The 18,272-nt window shown below is 37.9% G+C and overlaps 1 protein-coding gene across 48 annotated transcripts in view; it reads right to left on the bottom strand.

Moving 5' to 3' along the window:
• The window catches only part of LRRC9 (leucine rich repeat containing 9), a 115,162-nt gene that overhangs the window by 94,013 nt on the left and 2,877 nt on the right, over positions 1–18,272 (bottom strand). For 19 of the 48 annotated variants that reach the window (XR_014819985.1, XR_014819986.1, XR_014819998.1 and 16 more), the window contains exons 2-7: positions 14,472–14,536; positions 13,994–14,212; positions 5,173–5,313; positions 4,276–4,339; positions 3,902–3,972; positions 191–373 (exon numbers count right to left, since the gene is read on the bottom strand). Coding sequence is in view for 21 of the 48 variants with exons in the window: in XM_021062226.2 (XP_020917885.1) it covers positions 191–373; positions 3,902–3,972; positions 4,276–4,339; positions 5,173–5,313; positions 13,994–14,212; positions 14,472–14,519 (726 nt within the window). In the remaining 27 variants the exon portion in view is untranslated. Of the gene's footprint in view, positions 1–190; positions 374–3,901; positions 3,973–4,275; positions 4,340–5,172; positions 5,314–13,993; positions 14,213–14,471; positions 14,537–14,884; positions 15,000–18,272 lie in introns of all 48 variants that reach the window. The other 29 variants (XR_014820050.1, XM_084982278.1, XM_084982284.1 and 26 more) reach the window with 7 other exon arrangements.

Genomic DNA, 18,272 nt, shown 5'->3' with positions numbered 1-18,272 from the left:
CTAGTACTGTCATAAAAATGGAGATTCTAGTACTAATGTTTTCATTTGTATGAAATATCCAGCACATTGGGCAAAAGTAGAACTGGTGACAAGACTGACAAGATAATACTACCTACCACATGTTGACACAGCCAGAAAGAAGCAGTCAATTAAAGTTAGCTCACAGATATCTGATTAGGGATGCACTTACATCTGCCAGTTCCTTGATTTGCTTTGCTGATACATCAAATGTGTCAAGTCTTTGAAGGTAAGGCAAATGATATAACACATGTGTGGAATAATTACATAGCAGACAAACTGGATTGGTTTTATATTGAGGATCATTCAGACATAAATCCTTTAAGTGACGCAGCCTGGTTAAGTTGGTGAGGTCCTAAAACAACAACAAAAATAATGGTCAGTTAATTAATTGCAACTGTCCATTTCTTAAGGAGGCATTTGAACTTTTTAAGAGCACCCATAATTTAATATAATGCATTCTAATCATGTGCTTTACTATGTTGAGGTGATTTAAATACATAAAATGTTATTCTCTAGTGAAAAAGATGCTAAATACATGAAAAATAGATCAACAATAATTAAACAGCAGACTCTATATAACCATGCATATAACCTTTAAATATAAAAGGCCAAAGAATACTTGCTAAACCATGAATTCCACAGTAAACCTTGGAGCCCATTTACTCGTTAAGACACTGTTCCTTCTCTGCGCAGTCCCTTTGCGAACAAGAGCCCAAGTAGTAACAAGGCTGTAGGTCTGCAACACCCTTCATCATTCTTCACACTGACCATCTAGGAACACTGCTTGCTATCTTCCTCAGTCTCCAGGTCCGCTCCTCTCACCAAAGGCTATGCGACCTCTGTCCTGTTATAATTACCACTGAACCTACCGATTCTTAGGTTTTTTGGTTTGAGTTTTTTTGTTTGTATATTTCTGTAAATTTCCTTTCTGCCTATTAAGGGCAACTAAGAGCTAGCTAGCTTTCTCTTGAGGGCTTCATTTTCCTCACAGCCTCTCAGGGTAGGGGTTGATAATGCACTTCCAGAACAATGTGTCTCCTTAACATCTTTTCCCTTGAAGTTTAAGTCATTGTTTACACCTTCCTTTATTTGGCATCTGGCCCCTGCTCAACTCTAATCTTGTCTATTCTATTTAAACCCTGACAACCTGAAGTTTCAGAATGTGCCAGATCCTATTTTATCTTTAGACCTGCATTCACGCTGATGCCTTTTAGTGGACTGAACTTCACCCCAATTTTACCTCTTAATCTGTCAAGACTCAACTTAGGTATCATCTTCATCCCCTAGGCCTTCATCCCCCATAGATGCTCTCTATGAAGTCTCTTAGCCACTGGGCTTACCTTTATTATAGAATTTATTATACCCTATTGTCAATTATCCACAACATCTCACTGAAAATTAGTCTTGTGGTACCTGGAATGGATGGAAAGTGGCACAGAAGTTGTGAATCATGTTTTTATGAGATGTAACCATTATGATTACAGAAAGCCTTTCTAATTTAATGCCATACAGTGGATCTTCACAATCATTTTTATTCCTATTCTTTTGATGAGAAAATTGAAATAGGTTAATGTAATTAAATTGATAGTAATAATAATAAAATAGCTTATCTATTGAGTGCTTACTGTGTGTTAGTCATTATTTTAAGAGCTTTGTATTATTTCACTTCGACTTCATATTACCTTTGTATTGTGCTGCCTCTGGTTTGCGGCAGGGCCAGAAGTAAAAGACCTTTCTGTCTATGCAGCCTGTGCTCTTTACCACCACAACGCTGTCATGGCTGGCCAGGATGAGATGAACTTTAGCACATCTTCATGGCAGGGCGATACATTATCCTCCCAGCATTCTGCACTTTTCTGCAGCCTCCACTCATGTTTCTCTCTCTCACTGTTCCAGACACTGAGAATTTCTATTTTTTTTTTTACTTATTTTACCACTTAGGTCCTTCACAGCTTTGCTTGAAATATTCTTTCCCTAGGTTAACTCTCCTGCTTATGTCTCATTTGTTAGCTTAAATGTTACCTCCTACGGCATTCTGAATTTATTTTCATAGCTCCTTTTGATCTTTCATGCTGATGTTACTCAAATAAATCCCTTGATTTCTTATCTCCATGCTTGTGCATATTGTTTTTCTCATCTTGGGATGCCTACTTCCCACTGTGTTATAGGAAAAAACCCCTACAATGCTTGTTGAAAATCTGTTAACCCTTCAGTGTTCACATCAAAGATTTCCTCTTGAATTTGACCAAAAATGTTAAATTTTATTTAAATTTCTTTTCAAAGTGTGTATTACATTTCTGCTTTGTTCTGTTGCTTTTTGTTTTCTTATGTTCTTCTCTGGTTAAAAGAATGCCTATTTTAATATTGATCAATTCAAAATTATTTCTATAGTAGTAAATCTACTTACCTTTCTTCAATATTGTCTAGAGGAAATGTTTGAATATGCACTTTCAAATATTTTTACCCACATAAACATTGTCTTATTTGTTTTTTTCTCTCTCTCATATATGTGCTTCACAAATGTTTATTGAGATTTATTATAAGTCAAGTACTGCTTTAAGCATTGTGGATATAGCAGTGAACAGAACAGGCCAAGTTCCTGTACTCATGGAGTGTGTATTCTAGTAAGGGCTGTAGATAAGTGCTAAGAGGAGAAGTGAAAAAGGGGAAGAGTGATAGGAATGCTTCAGGTTGGGGAGAATAAGAGAGGCTGTTGCTATTTTACCTAAATTAGGCAGGAAGGGTGTCACTAAGAACATAACATATGAATAAAGTCCTAAAAGAAATGAGAGGTGCCATGAAGATGTACGGGGAAAGAATATTCTAGCAAGTGCAAAGGCCCTATGGTGTGTGTCCTTGATATATTCAAGGAACAGTGAGGAGACCAAAGTGGCTGGAATGGAGTAAACAAAGGGGAGAATGGCAGAAACTATGGTCAGAGAGACACTAGGGAGACTAGATTAAAGAGTTTGGTGGGTCACTGTAACTGGCTTTTACTCTGAAAGATGAGAAGCCAAGGGAGCGTTTTGAGCAGAAGAATGATTTGAGCTGACATATTTTTAAAGGAATGGGCTGCCATGTGGAGAACAGACTGAGCGTAGTGAAACAGGGGAGAACTGTTAGCAGGCTCTTTTTCCATTAGTGCAGGAAAGAGATGATGGTGTCATGAACCAGGCCGATAGTGATACAGGTGGTACATAATGGTCAGATTCTGGACATATTCTGAAAGTACAGCCAATACGATTTGCTGATGGACTGGATATAGGGTGTGAATGAATAAGAGGAGTCAAAAATGACTCCGAGGATTTTGGCTTAAGTTACTAGGAGAGTGGAGATGCCATTTAGAGAAGTGGAGAAGTCTGTAGGAGATGAAGATAGGGTGGAGGGGAAATCAGTTTGAGTTAGGCTAGGAGATATCTGTCATTCTGGGTAGTTGCTAGTGAAAGCAGAGATACCAATTTAGGAGTAATAAGTAGATAAAAGGTATTTATAGTTATAAGATGATGTGATTAGAGAATGGATGCAGATAGAAATGAGAAAAGATCTCAGACTAACTTGGGAAAATTAATATTTTAGATGCTAGAATAGGAGGAAAACCAAGAAAACTGAAGAGGTGTAGCCAGAATGATGAGAGGAGAACTAAAAGAAAGTGATATCCTAAAAGCCAAGTAAATAGTTATTTGTCTGGTTTTAATAGTATCAGATCATCAGAGCCAGTTTAGTCAGCTTATTCTAAAATTTCTGGGAGGAATACTGATTAGTCCAAAACAACAATTAAATTATTTTTTAAAATGGGAATATTTAGTCCATTTTCTGCAATAAGAGGGTTATGATCCAGGTTGATAAATTAAAAAAAATAAATTATTCCACTTAAACATACCTTGAAAGAACATATTTGGTTACCAGAAAGGTTTAATCTTTCCAGTTTTTCATTGGGATCAAGACATCGACCTTAAAAAAAAAATGAGAAAAAATTAAATTTCTTATTTTACCTCCTGCTCCTATCTTGTCATGTTTCTTAGTTGTATATGACCATCTTTTCTGGCATATAAATAAGACTAATGGTAACACTGCATGATTAGTAACTACTGACTGATCAATGTATAATACTTTCACATCCCATAATTAGAGATTTAGAAATGCTTTGCAAAGATATACAAAAAAGTCTAAGAGAAAGAAACCTAAGACTGTACTTTTCATTCTGATAAAAATTACCATAATACTGTCTCATATTCCAAATCAAAGTGTACATACCAATGCTGCTTATTAGATTTCCAGCAAGGTTGAGATCGCTTAAATTCTTCAAAGTTTGTAAGCCCTAAAAATTTAGACAGTACATAATTTAGAATAAATCATTAAAATCTATATTTATAAATCATCTAAGCTGTCTGGTTAGTTGTGCAGGTGTTCTCAGCACTTGGTGCCATTTACTTCACAAACACAAAAATAAATGGGTGTCTCAATGCAGCCACCTCTGTTTCTCTGGAACCCGGAGAGAATTACTGAAGGGGGAGGGAATGGGAAGCGGAGTGAAGAGGAAAGAGGAGGAAGAACAGAAGAAGAACAAAGCATATCACACAGAATATGTTTATAATCTGAGGCAAGTTATATATAAAACTTCTCTGGATTTTTTTTAACCTTCAAAGAAGAAATAACACCTTACTTCCCAGACATGGTGGAGAAGAAAATGTATACAAAATTCCATTCCTTCCTTCCTCTCTCCCTCCCTCTCTTTTTCTTTTTCTTTTCTTTCCTTTTTTTTTTTTTTTTGCTTTTTAGGCACACATGCACAGCATATGGATGTCCCCAGGCTAGGGGTCAAATCAAATCTGTAGCTGCTGGTCTACACCACAGCAACAGACAGCAGTGTGGGATATAAGTCACTTCGTCGACCTACAACACAGCACATGGCAACACTGTGAGCTGAGCAAGGCCAGAGATTAAACCTTCATCCTCTTGAATATTAGTCGGGTTTGTAACCCACTGGGCCACAATGGGAACACCTGAAGTTTTCTATATATTATATTATGCTACATACACATTAGTTCTTCTTAACAATAATTAAACTAGTTACAGATATTTCTTGGACATTGTGGTTAAACTTGCATAGGAATAATTGATTTTACATATAAAGCACTGAATTTATCTTACCTCAATGTTTTTAATTGCATTGTGGTTCAGCCAAAGAACCTCCAATCTGAATAATTTCTCTAAATTTTCTATTTTAGAAATTTTATTGTAATATAAATACAGTTTTTCTAAATTTCTGCATTCTTGAAGACCTCCAATTTTCTGTAAAAAGAAAGAGGGGAGACTGAATAGTGTTAACTTATGTTTTTGCATTAATCCCTTCAATAAAGTAGATTTTAACTACATTCTTTACAAATCAAATTTTCGGGGGTGGAGCAAGAGGTGGTGCTCACCTTCTCCCACAGATACATCAAAAAAATACATCTACATGTAAAACGATTGACACAGAATATCAACTGAATACTGGTAGAAGAACTTAAACCTACAAAAAGGGCAAGAAACTTTTGACATAACTGGGTAGAACAAAAGAAAAAGAGAGAAAGGAATCAGGATGGGACTGGCATTCCTGAGAGGGAGCTGTGAAGGAGAAAAGGAACCCACATCCTGGGAAGCCACCTAACTGACGGCAAGATCAGCCAAGTTAGAGGGACCTCCAAGTTGCCGAGAAAAGTGCAGCAGCTGGACTGAGAACTGCAAAGCAGAGTGAGAGCCGCACAGATCATCTGAACCACCAGCCAGGACACCACAGCCTGAGATGCTCGGGCAGGGGCTGGGCACTGAGACTTAGGCTCCAGAGGTCAGTCCCAGGGAGAGGACTGGTGCTGGCAGTATGGAGACAGCCTAAGGGGCTAAGGAGCAGTGTGCCACAGGCAGGGGAAAGGTACACAATGGGCTAGGGAGGGGAATGCCATGGTAGAGGGAAGCTGGAAGAAGGTTCGGGTCCCCAGGAGAGGCAAGAGGTGGGGAGGACCACCATAAGAAACTCCCTGCACTGGAGCATGAGTGTGCCTGCGGGCTCTTAGAGGGCGGGGTGGCTCTGCCACAGGCTACGGTTGGCAAGAAGCCTCTTGCTCATTTAGGGGAGACTGGGTACTCCTTGTGCAGGCTACAGGTGGCCAAGCACCTTTTGTGTGGGCTAAGGGCATGGGGGGGCTAAGTGTGATGTGATACCTCTTGCATGATCTACAGGTGGCAGGGACGAACCTCAGTGGTTGTCTCAGAGGCCAGAGGGAGGCATGGCTTGCCACCACTGGGGGCCTGTGAGTGGAGCCCAGTCACTTCAGGGGTTGACAAAAAAGAAAAAAAGAGGGCACTGCAACTAAGCATCATATACTATTGCTCTTGCTCCCCTGGGAACACACCTGCCCTGCAGCTGCCACTGCTAAATGCTCTGGGTGGCACCCAGACACTTGGTCACTGTCCCTTCTCAAGACCCTACAACTAGGAGCAGCTGGTGCAGCACCTCCTGCGTGGCCTAAGTGGAACAGGGTAATTCTTATGTGGTCTGCAGGTTGTGGGGGCAAACTGCCACAGTTATCTCTGACTCCAGAGGTGGGTGTGGCCCACCGCCACTGGGGATGCCTGAACAAAAATCAGTTGCAGCCCCAACCACCTCAGAGGGCACCACAGAGAAGAACATTGTGACGGAACACCACCTTTTGTTGCTCTCACTCCCCTGGGAGCACACCCATCCTGCTGTTGCCACTGCCAAATACTCTAGGCAGTGCCCAGACGCTTGATCATTGTCCCTTCCCAGAAACCTGCAACTAGGAGCAGCTTCTGCAGCACCTCCTGTGGGGGTGGCAGGATGAGGTGCTTCTTGCATGGTCTACAGGAGGTGGGGGCAAATCACCACAGTTATCTCTGGCTCCAGAGGTGGGAGTGGCTCGCCACCACTAGGGGTCCATGAACAGACACCACTTGCAGCCCATTCACCTCAAAGGCACCACAGAGGAGGGCACTGTGACCAAACACCACCTGTTGGTGCTCTCACACCCCTTGGAACACACCTGCCCTGCTGCTGCCCCTGACAAACACTCCAGGCAATACCCACACACCTGATCTCTGTCACTTCCCAGGATCCTGCAACTAGGAGCAGCCTATACAGCACCTCTTATGCGGGCTAAGTGAAACGGGTTTCTTTATGCATGGTCTACAAGTGGTAGGGGGAAACCACCACAGTTATCACTGACGCCAGAGGCAGTCGTGGCCTGCTACCACTAGGGGTCCTTGAACAGGCACCACCTATGGTTCCAGTTACCTCAGAGGACGGCACTGCAATCGAACACAAGCTGTTGTTGCTCTCACTCCCTTGGGAACTCACTCACCCTGCTGCTGCTACTGCCAAATGCTCTGTTCACCTTGGAGATCTTCCTAGAGCTCATTACCACATCCCAGGGCCCTGCAACTAGGAGAAGCCTGTGCCACCTTCCTGCAGGTCCTTGCTGCTGTTGAGAACCCAGTGACCAGGCACTGACTGCTGGCCCTACCCATTGCCTCCTTCTCCTTGAAAACACAATGAGCATCCTAGGGATAATAGCCTGCTCACACCAAAGAAAAAGAGAGCAAACATTCAAACTCCCACACCAAAAATAAATAGTAACCCCCCTGAAAAATACAAAGGGGTAGTACTCTTGCATAGAAGTAGCCTTACAAGACTACAGTTTGGCTTCCCCAAACTCACAGAAAAAGAAAAACACAAGCAAGATGAAGAAGCACAGAAACCATTCGCAGTTAAAGCAACAAGAGAATTCACCTAAAGCAGTCAGTGATGAAACAGACCTCTGCAGTTTGACAGACATTGAGTTCAAAAGGGAGACAGTGAAAATATGAAGGAATTAAGAGAGGATATGAACAGTAATGCAGATTCCTTTAGAAAGGAACTAGAAAATATAAGGAAGAGCCAAGAAAAACTAGAAAATTCATTTGCAGAGATGCAAACTGAGCTAAAGGCAATAAAGACCAGAATGAATAATGCAGAGGAACGAATTAGTGATTTGGAAGATAGAATAATGGGAATCATCCAATCAGGACAGCAGACCAAAAACCAAATGAAAAAACATGAAAGCAATATGAGACCTATGGGATGACATAAAGTGGGCCAATCTACACATTATAGGAATTCCAGAAGGAAAAGAAAAAGAAAAGGGGATTGAAAATATATTTGAAGAAATTATGGCTGAAAACTTTCCAAATCTAGAGGATACTGATATCAAGATACAGGAAGCACAGAGGGTCCCAAACAAGTTGAACCCAAACAGGCCCACACCAAGACATATTATAATAAAAATGGCAAAAGTTAAAGAGAGGATTCTAAAGGCAGCAAGAGAAAAGCAAAGTGTTAATAATAAGGGAACCCCCATAAGGCTCTTAGCTGGTTTCTCTACAGAAACACTACAGGCCAAAAGGGAGTGGCAAGAAATATTTAAAGTGCTGAAAGGAAAAAATTTGCAACCTAGAATACTCTATCCAGCAAGAGTATCATTTAAAATGGCAGGGGAAATAAAGAATTTCTCCAACAAACAAAAGCTAAAAGAGTACAGCAATACTAAACCCATTCTAAAAGAAATACTGAAAGGGCTTCTCTAAATTTAAAAATAAAAAGTAAGAAGAATTAAGAAGGAGGAAACCACAATTGGAAAGCACTCACTTAAATAAGCCAGCATACACATCTAAACATGAAGATGTTAAAAAAAAAAAAAAGACAACAAAATCATACAATGTGGGGAAGGAAAGTAAGAAAATACAGATTCTTTTTTTATTTAATGATGTGTTTGAGCCTATATGACTCTCAGGCTAAAGCAAGCAGATATAAGAAGGGGTTAACATACTTAAAAAACAGGGCAACCACAAATCAAAACCAAACATTACATTCACAAACACTGAAAAGAAAAGTACTCAAGCATAAAACAAATGGAATCATCCAACCAAAAAAAGAAGAAAAGAGAAACAAAGAATCAACTGGAAAACAAGGTTTAAAATGGCAATAAATACATATCTATCAATAATCACTTCAAATGTCAATGGACTGAATGCTCCAATCAAAAGGCACGGAGTGGCAGACTGGATAATAAAGCAAAAACCTTCAACCTACCATCTACCAGAAACTCGCCTTAGGGCAAAGGACACATATAGATTGAAAATGAGGGGATGGGAAATGATATTTCATGCCAATGGACAAGACAGGAAAGCAGGGGTTGCAATACTCATATCAGACAAAACAGACTTTAAAATGAAGACCATAAAGAAAAAGATGGACACTATTTAATGGATCCACTCAAGAAGAGGATGTTATAGTCATCAGTATATATGCCCCTACTATAGAAGTGCCCAGAAGCCTACAACATATACTAACAGACATAAAAGGAGAAACTGATGGGAATACAATCATAATAGGAGACTTATAACCCCACTCACATCAATGGACAGATCCTCTAGACAGAAAATCAATAAAGCAACAGAGATCCTAAAGGAAACAACAGAAAAGTTAGACTTAATCGACATTTTCAGGACATTACATCCAAAAAAATCAGAATATACATTCTTATCAAGTGCACATGGAACATTCTCAAGAATTGATCACATCCTGGGTCACAAAGCTAACCTCAACAAATTTAAGAGTGTAGAAATTATTTCAAGTATCTTCTCTGACCACAATACATGAAACTAGAAACCAACCACAGGAAAAGAAATGAGAAAAAACAGACTACATGGAGACTAAACAACATGCTACTAAAAAACCAATAGGTCAATGAGGAAATCAGGAAGGAAATTAAAAAATGCCTTGAGAGAAATGATAATGAAGACACAAGCACTCAAAATCTATGGGATGCCACAAAAGCAGTGCTTAGAGTGAAATTCATAGCAATAGAGACCTTCCTAAAAAGAGAAGAAAAATCTCAAATCAACAACTTAACCTACCACCAGAATTAATTAGAAAAAGAACAAACAAAACCTAAAGTCAGCAGGAGGAAGGAAATCATAAAGATCAGAGAGGAAATCAGTAAAATAGAGATTCAGAAAAAAAAAATAGAAAAACATCAACAAAACCAAGAGCTGGTTCTTTTGAAAAGGTAAACAAAATTGATAAACCTCTGGCCAGACTCATCAAGAAAAGAAGAGAAAAAACCCAAATAAACAAAATAAGAAATGAAAAGGGAGAAGTCAAAACTGATACTACAGAAATACAAAAAACCATGAGAGAATATTATGAACAATCGTATGCTAAAAAATTTGACAACCCGGAAGAAATGGACAACTTTCTAGAGGCTATACAGCCTGCCAAAACTGAATCAAGAAGAAATACATCAGCTGAACAGACTGATCACTAGAAATGAAATTGAATATGTCATAAAAGCACTCCCTACAAATAAAAGTCCAGGACCAGATGGCTTCACAGGTGAATTCTACCAAACTTACAAAGAGGAACTTATACCCATCCTCCTTAAACTTTTTCAAAAGTTTGAAGAAGAAGGAACACTCCCAAAGACATTCTATGATGCCACCATCACCCTAATTCCAAAACCAGACAAAGATACCACCAAAAAAGAAAACTATCGGCCAGTATCTTTGATGAATATAGATGCAAAAATTCTCAACAAAATTTAGCCAACTGAATCCAACAACATATAAAAAAGATCATACATCACGACCAGGTGGAATTCATCCAAGGTGCACAAGGATGGTTCAATGTATGCAAATAAATCAATGTCATACACCACATTAACAAAAGAAAAGTCAAAAACCACATGATCATCTCAATAGATGCAGGAAAAGCATTGGACAAAGTCCAACATCCATTCATGATAAAAACTCTTACCAAAGTGGGTATAGAGGGAACATACCTTAACATAATAAAAGCCATTTATGACAGACCCACAGCAAATATAATACTCAATGGAGAAGAGCTGAAAGCCTTCCCACTACAATCTGGAACAAGACAAGGATGTCCACTCTCACCACTGTCATTCAACATAGTACTGGAAGTCCTAGCCACAGCAGTCAGATAAACAAAAGAAATAAAAGGCATCCAAATAGGAAGAGAAGTGGTAAAACTGTCACTGGATGCAGATGACATGATACTATATATAGAAAACCCTACGGACTCAACCCCAAAACGACTTGCACTGATCAACAAATTCAGCAAAGTAGCAGGATATGAGATTAACATTCAGAAATCAGTCGCATTTCTGTATACTAACAATGAAATACTGGAAAAGGAATATAGAAATACAATACCTTTTAAAATTGCACCCAAAAAAATCAAATACCTGGGAATACAGCTGACCAAGGAGGTAAGACTTATATGCTGAGAACTATAAAACATTAATCAAGGAAATTAAAAAAAGATGTAAAGAAATGGAAAGATATTCCACGCCCCTGGGTTAGAAGAATTAATATTGTAAAAATGGCCATACTACCCAAAGCAATCTACAGATTCAATGCAATCCCTATCAAATTTTCCATGACATTTTTCACAAAATTATGAAATTCACAGAACAAACAATATGTTCTTGATTTATATATGGAACCACAAAAGATCCAAAATTGCCAGAGCAATTCTGAGGAACAAAAACCAAGTGGGAAGCATAACTCTCCCAGACTTCAGGCAATATTACAAAGCCACAGTCATCAAGACAGTGTGGTACTGGTACCAAAACAGACATACAGACCAATGCAACAGAATAGAGAACACAGAAATAAACCCAGGCACTTATGGTCAGTTAATCTTTGACAAAGCAGGCAAGAACATAAAATGGGAAAAAAGAGTCTTTTCCTCAAGTATTGCTGGGAAACCTGGACAGCTGCATGCAAACCAATGAAACTAGAACACACCCTCACACTATGCACAAAAACAAACTCAAAATGGCTGAAAGACTTAAATATAAGACAAGACACCATCAAACTCCTGGAAGAGAACATAGGCAAAACATTCTCTGACATCAACCTTACAAATGTTTTCTCAGGTCTGTCTCCCAATGCCACAGTAATAAGAGCAAAAATAAATCCATGGGGTCTAATCAAACTGACGAGCTTTGGCACAGCAAAGGAAACCAAAAAAACAACAAGACAATTTACAGAATGGCAGAAGATAGTTTCAAATGATGCAACTGACAAGGGCTTAATCTCTAAAATATACAAGCAACTTATACAACTCAACAGCAAAAACGCCAACCACCCAATTGATAAATGGGCAGAAGACCTGAATAGACAGACATTTCTCCAAGGAAGATATACAGATGGCCAACAAGCACATGAAAAAATGCTCAACATCACTGACTATTAGAGAAATGCAAATCAAAACTACCACGAGATACCACCTCACACCAGTCAGAATGGTCATCATTAAGAAGTCCACAAATAACAGATGTTGGAGGGGGTGTGGAGATAAGGGAACCTTCCTGCACTGTTTGTGGGAATGTAAGCTGGTACAACCACTGTGGAGAACAGTATGGAGGTACCTTAGAAAACTATACATAGAACTACCACATGACCCAGCCATCCCACTCTTGGGCATATATTCGGGCAAAACTTTCCTTGAAAAAGACACATGCACCCGCATGTTCATTGCAGCACTATTCACAATAGCCAAGACATGGAAGCAAGCCAAATGTCCACTGACAGATAATTGGATGAGGAAGATGTGGTATATGTACACAATGGAATACTACTCAGCCATAAAAAGAACAAAACAATGCCATTTGCAGCAACTTGGATGGAACTAGAGACTCTCATGCTAAGTGAAGTAAGTCAGAAAGAGAAAGACAAATACCATATGATATCACTTATATCTGGTATCTAATATTTGGCACAAATGAACCTTTCCACAGAAAAGAAACTCATGGACTTGGAGAACAGACTTGTGGTTGCCAAGTGGGATGGGGAGGGAGTGGGATGGATGGGGTGCTTGGCGTTAATATATGCAGACTATTGCTTTCGGAATGGATTAGCAATGAGATCCTGCTATGTAGCACTGGAAACTATGTCTGATCACTTACGATGGAGCATGATAATGTGAGAAAAAAGAAAGTATATGTGTATGTGTAACTGAGTCACCCTGATGTACAGTAGAAAATTGACAGAACACTGTAAATCAGTTATAATGGAAAAAAATAAATATCATTATAAATTTAAAAAAATCAAATTTTCAGAGTAGATTGCAAAATCAATACCCAGCAAAATGAACTAAAATTAAAAAACATATAATCTTTCCACCTAAATACAACTATTTGCAATTTTCATATTGTTTTTAAATTGTATTCAACTCTATACCTATTTGTATATGATTATACAATTTTATGGGGCTTTTTAAATTTATAGCCATCTAAAGTATTTTCATAATCTTTCAAATTATAATATTTAATAATTACAAAATATTTCATTATGTTTATAATAATTTTTTTAGAAATGACTGGGTAGCATATTCATTTTCAAGTTTTTAACTATTATAAATAATATTGTAACAAATAACCTTATGCCTACGTTTTTTTTCTGCTATTTAATTACTTCTCTAGGGTAAAAGTCTTAGAATAAAAATTTCTGAGTCAAAGTTATGTACCTTTCTCTGGCTCTTGAAATATTTTTTAATATTGCTTTTCAATATAGATATTATAATTTTCACACAACCAACAGTGTCATAGTGAACAATTCCACTCCTAAGCAATATTGGGTATTATTTGATCTGTTCTGATTCCTAAAAAATAGTGTCTGTGTTTTGGGTCTTTATTTCTATTTTCTTCTTTGTATAAATCTATTTTTATATTTTGTCCATTTGTCTGTTTCTGTTTGTCTTGTTTTACTGGGCAAAGGGTTTTATTGCAATTCATCATGAATGAATTCATCTACTTTGATCCATGCCTCAAGCATATATTTCAATGAATTATTTTTCTAAAGCCAAAGAATTCAGCAGAAATACTTCATGTAAGGTTATGTTTAGACTCACCTCTATGCAGCATTCGGCAATCCAAAGTTCTTTAAGCTGTAAACAAGTCTCTAGTCCTGAAATTTCTTTTATATCTTGAGCAACAATTGTGAGGCTTGTTAAATTAGGAAATAATGATAATCCAACTATACGAGGATACCCTGAGAAAAACATTTCCAATTTTGAAGTGTCTGATCCTTTTTGTCCGATCATCTCATAAGATAAACCATTGCATAAACACTGTTTTTAAAAAAGAAACTGGGTTATTACCTATTTAAGATAATAAAAATTATTTTTGCCATTAGAAATTATAAACTGTCAGTTTCACTGACGTCATTTTTGACTTAGAAAAAGAAAAGTAGTATGTGCATGACTTTCCCCTACTTCCAGAGGCTATAGAGTAGAAGAAATCTGTAGATAAGCTCCAGAAAGGAGTGTAAAAATGTTCCATTTAATATTCTTACAAATGTATTTGAAAAGAAACTTGGCTTTGACTCACCAGTTCTTTAATTATTTCTTCTTGGTTTAGGTCTTCACATTCAATCATCTTCCATTAATATGTCTCTTGAGGAAAATGAAAAGTTGAAATAAAATAAATACTAGAGCCATGCTGTATCATTGTAAAGGACCTTAAAACTACTTAGGTGGAACCACCCATCCGTGGCTTAAAATTTTCCAACAATATATTACCAACTATGTCTGGACCCCAAGGCAGTCCAATCTGTCTCTGAAGTTTTCCGTTAGAAAATTATTTTTCATTCTGAGTTTAATTCTGTCTCTACATTAATTCCTCCCCATTCGCTGTCATTCTACTTCTTGTATTCAAATAAAGCAAGTATAATTTTTCTTCCATACCATGAGCCTTTAATACTTGAAGAACATAATCATCTCTTGTCTGCACCTTTACCTTACCTCCAGTTCATGTCCTTTAGTTCTCTCACTAGAAAGATTCCTGTTTCTCTCCCTTGAACCAGCTCCAGTTCATTCTTCCTATTATACTGTGGTGTCCCAATCTGAACACAGTTCTCTAAGAACAGTTAGCAAAGAAGAGAATCCTCAGGGTTTGGTGATATACCATAGGCATGGTAATAAATGTATATTAAAATGAATTGATCAACTTCTTCTTCATTTTAGATGACATGAACTACTAAATACCTAAATAGCTTCAATAAAATTTAACCTAATTTTTCATAATTTTAATATAGTCATTATATTATTCCAGAAATATACTAATTTTAAAATATAGGAAGCATGGTTTTAATATGCAGACATGACAAAGCAAGATGTAGAAATGGTATGTATTTGTTTATTGTGATCTTACTTTTTATAATAACTCCCCTACAAATATGTGTGTGCATATTGTGTGTGTGTGGATATAGGTAGAGAGATATGTATGTGTGTATATGATTATGTATATGCAGGGAGAAAATATGTAAAGATACATACCAAGATGTTAACATGAGTTACCTTAGATACAGGTGAAAGCTGGTGTGGTTATAGTAGGCATGGGAGTTTGCACAGAAATGGATCTAGGCAAAAAATTGGAAAAAAAAACCCTACACTTTAAAAAAGCACGTTTAGTATTGTATAGTATGAATACATAACCATTTACTTATCCATTCCGCTGCTAGTAGACATTTGGACTGTCTCTAGATTAGAGCTAAATAGTGTTTCCCTGGACATTTTTTATCATGTAGGACATAGGTACATATTTCTTTGGGGTTTATACCCAGGAGTGGAATGAGAAAGAGACTGTTGTTGTATACAACATGGACGATTCTCACGAACACAATGTAGAGCAAAGAAAGACACATACATGATGAGAATATACTGCATGACTCTATTCCTATAAAATCTGAAAACTAAATCTATGGTATTACAAGTCAGGATAGTGATTACCTTTCAGGGATGATTGACTAGGAGGAGGTAAAAAATGGGTTCTGGAGTGCTGATGAAGATAACTATTTTGATCTAGGTGCTAGTTAAAGGAATTAATTCACTTTGAGAGAAAAAATTAGATATCTAATTAAGATTTATGTGATTTCTATATGTATGTTATACTTAAGGAAATTTTACTTAAATGTTTATTTTTTAAAGTATTTGCTTATTTTAAATCATTTATTCAAAATTATATACACGTGGTAGTGTATACATAAATTAAAATTTTAAGAAAAAAAAGATGATGACTTGAGCCTATGCGTTTACCTACCTTCTCTCCCCATGTCTTGCTAGAATGGTTAAAGAGCTAGGCAAATAAGAAAGGGACATGTAGCAGTGCTAGGATAAGAGCACTGGTGGCCAAAGATGTTGAGAAAGGTCTTTAGAATGAAGATAAAGCAGATGGCATTAGATTGAGAGAAAAGCCCACCAGTATAAACTAGCCCGAAATTCAAGGTACCAGAGAAAAAAATTTTACAAAACCATCCTAAAAAAAATCCCCCAAACTCAGAACAGGAGTAAATGGGAAGAAAGTGGTTGCGGACCATCCAGAATGAGCAAATCAAAGGATTTTGAGATCTGTATCAGGGTACTGCGAAGAGCCTATATTTGCATTCAGGCTTTGTATACTGGGGACATTGCCCCACTATGCTGAGGAAGGGACTTCAGCTAGCACCAGAGAAAAGTACAGCCAGAAAATTATCCTACTACATTGGAATATCTGCTCATTCACTCGGTCATTCATTTATGCATTAAGGGACTAATAGCTACCAGTTAGAGAATGATAGATGTGGGAGAAAAAAGTAGATTTCTTTGATAGGGTGGCATATGGAAAAGAACTGTGGGAAATGGAGGAGTATGGGCCATGAAGAATCTGAGGGAAAGGCATCCAAGCAGGGGGAAGAACAAAGGCAAACAAAGTAGGGAGAGAGTATACCTGGCATGTTTGTAGAATAGCAAGTAAAATGATGTATGTAGCTGGAGCCTAGTGAGGGAAGTGGATACTGGTAGGATGTGTGGTCAGAGAGGTACTGTGCAGCCAGATGGGGTGCTATCTTGTAAGCTCTCATGAGGATTTTGGGTTTCACTGAGTAAGCTGGAAAGCTAAATGAGGATTCTGAATGGAAGAATAACACAAGCTGTGTTAGGTTTTTAAAGGGATCAACCTAGCTACTCTTTTGCAAATAGGCTGTAAGGATTGAGGGCAGAAGTAAGGTCAGTCAAGAAGCAGTTGTAAAAACATAGGGATGGTGGCTGGAATAGGGTGATGGTAGTGAGGATGGGGAGCGGTGGTGAGATGATGGATCCGTACTGCAATAATACTGATTATTCCTTCCCTGCTTCCAGTTGGCATCTGTGTCTTTACCTTGTTCTTGGACAAGCCCCAGATCTCACAGCATAGGAGTGGCCAAACAAGGGAGCACTTAGCAAAGAACTACCTGAAGGAATTTAGATATTCCATCAGAGGCCCATACAGAGAGCAGGGCACAGTTTTCCCTCCTCAGGTTCATTTGGATGGCACCACAAGTAAAGGGGGGCTTTGCAGTCCCTCTTCCCATTGGAAGAGAAGCCCCTATATTTAATGTCTGTGAGCACCAAAGGAAAAGCCTTCCTACCACCACTCAAGATGCCCCCTTTTAGCACCCTTAAAGTCACCAAATAATGATCCAAGTTTTCTAGTCCCATCTAAGGATATCAAACTGCTCCCTTCATTACTCATTTAATTATCACATACGCTTGAGGTTAACTGTGGACTTTTTGTGTTTTGCCTTAGCTCTATCTATTCCTGTGGCATTATTCTATATTAATCACTGTGATTTATATTGTAAATTTCCACCTCATTTTCTTTTTTGGAAATTTCCAAGTTATTCTTTCGTATTTATTTTCCCCAAACATTTATGACTATTTTGCGTTTAGTTTTTAAAAATTCACTTGGGATTTTGATTGAGATTTGATTGTAAAGATTAATTTAGGGAGAACTTCCATCTTTACAGTATTGAGTCTTCCTCAAGAACAAGATAGAACTCTCCATTTATTCAAGGAGACTACTTTTTCTTGATAGAGAATTATGCATATTTGGGATACTTGCCTTTTCTCTCCCTTCAATTTATCTTCACCAATGCCCTTAGGAAAAACCTTATTGTAATTCAATAGTTAATTAGCAAAACAAAATTTAATTTAAAACCCCCAAATTCTATAATTTGCATAAATACATCTGAGTTATGAAATTATGCATAACTACATCTGAATGATGGTATTTACAAGTCTCACATGCTTTCTCTAGTCACAACTGGACCCAAAGTGACTTTTGATTCCATCAACAAGTGAGTGTCCTGACGCTCAGCTTGTAACCACTCTCCTG

This window comes from Sus scrofa, chromosome 1 (genome assembly GCF_054392235.1).
Source record: "Sus scrofa isolate SSC_HxYL_T2T_F1_AM1 chromosome 1, Sscrofa_HxYL_maternal_Yorkshire_Landrace_v2.0, whole genome shotgun sequence".
Classification (NCBI taxonomy): Eukaryota; Metazoa; Chordata; class Mammalia; order Artiodactyla; family Suidae; genus Sus; species Sus scrofa.
Note: the sequence above shows the minus strand (reverse complement) of the source record. Positions and strands in the feature narration are given on the sequence as shown.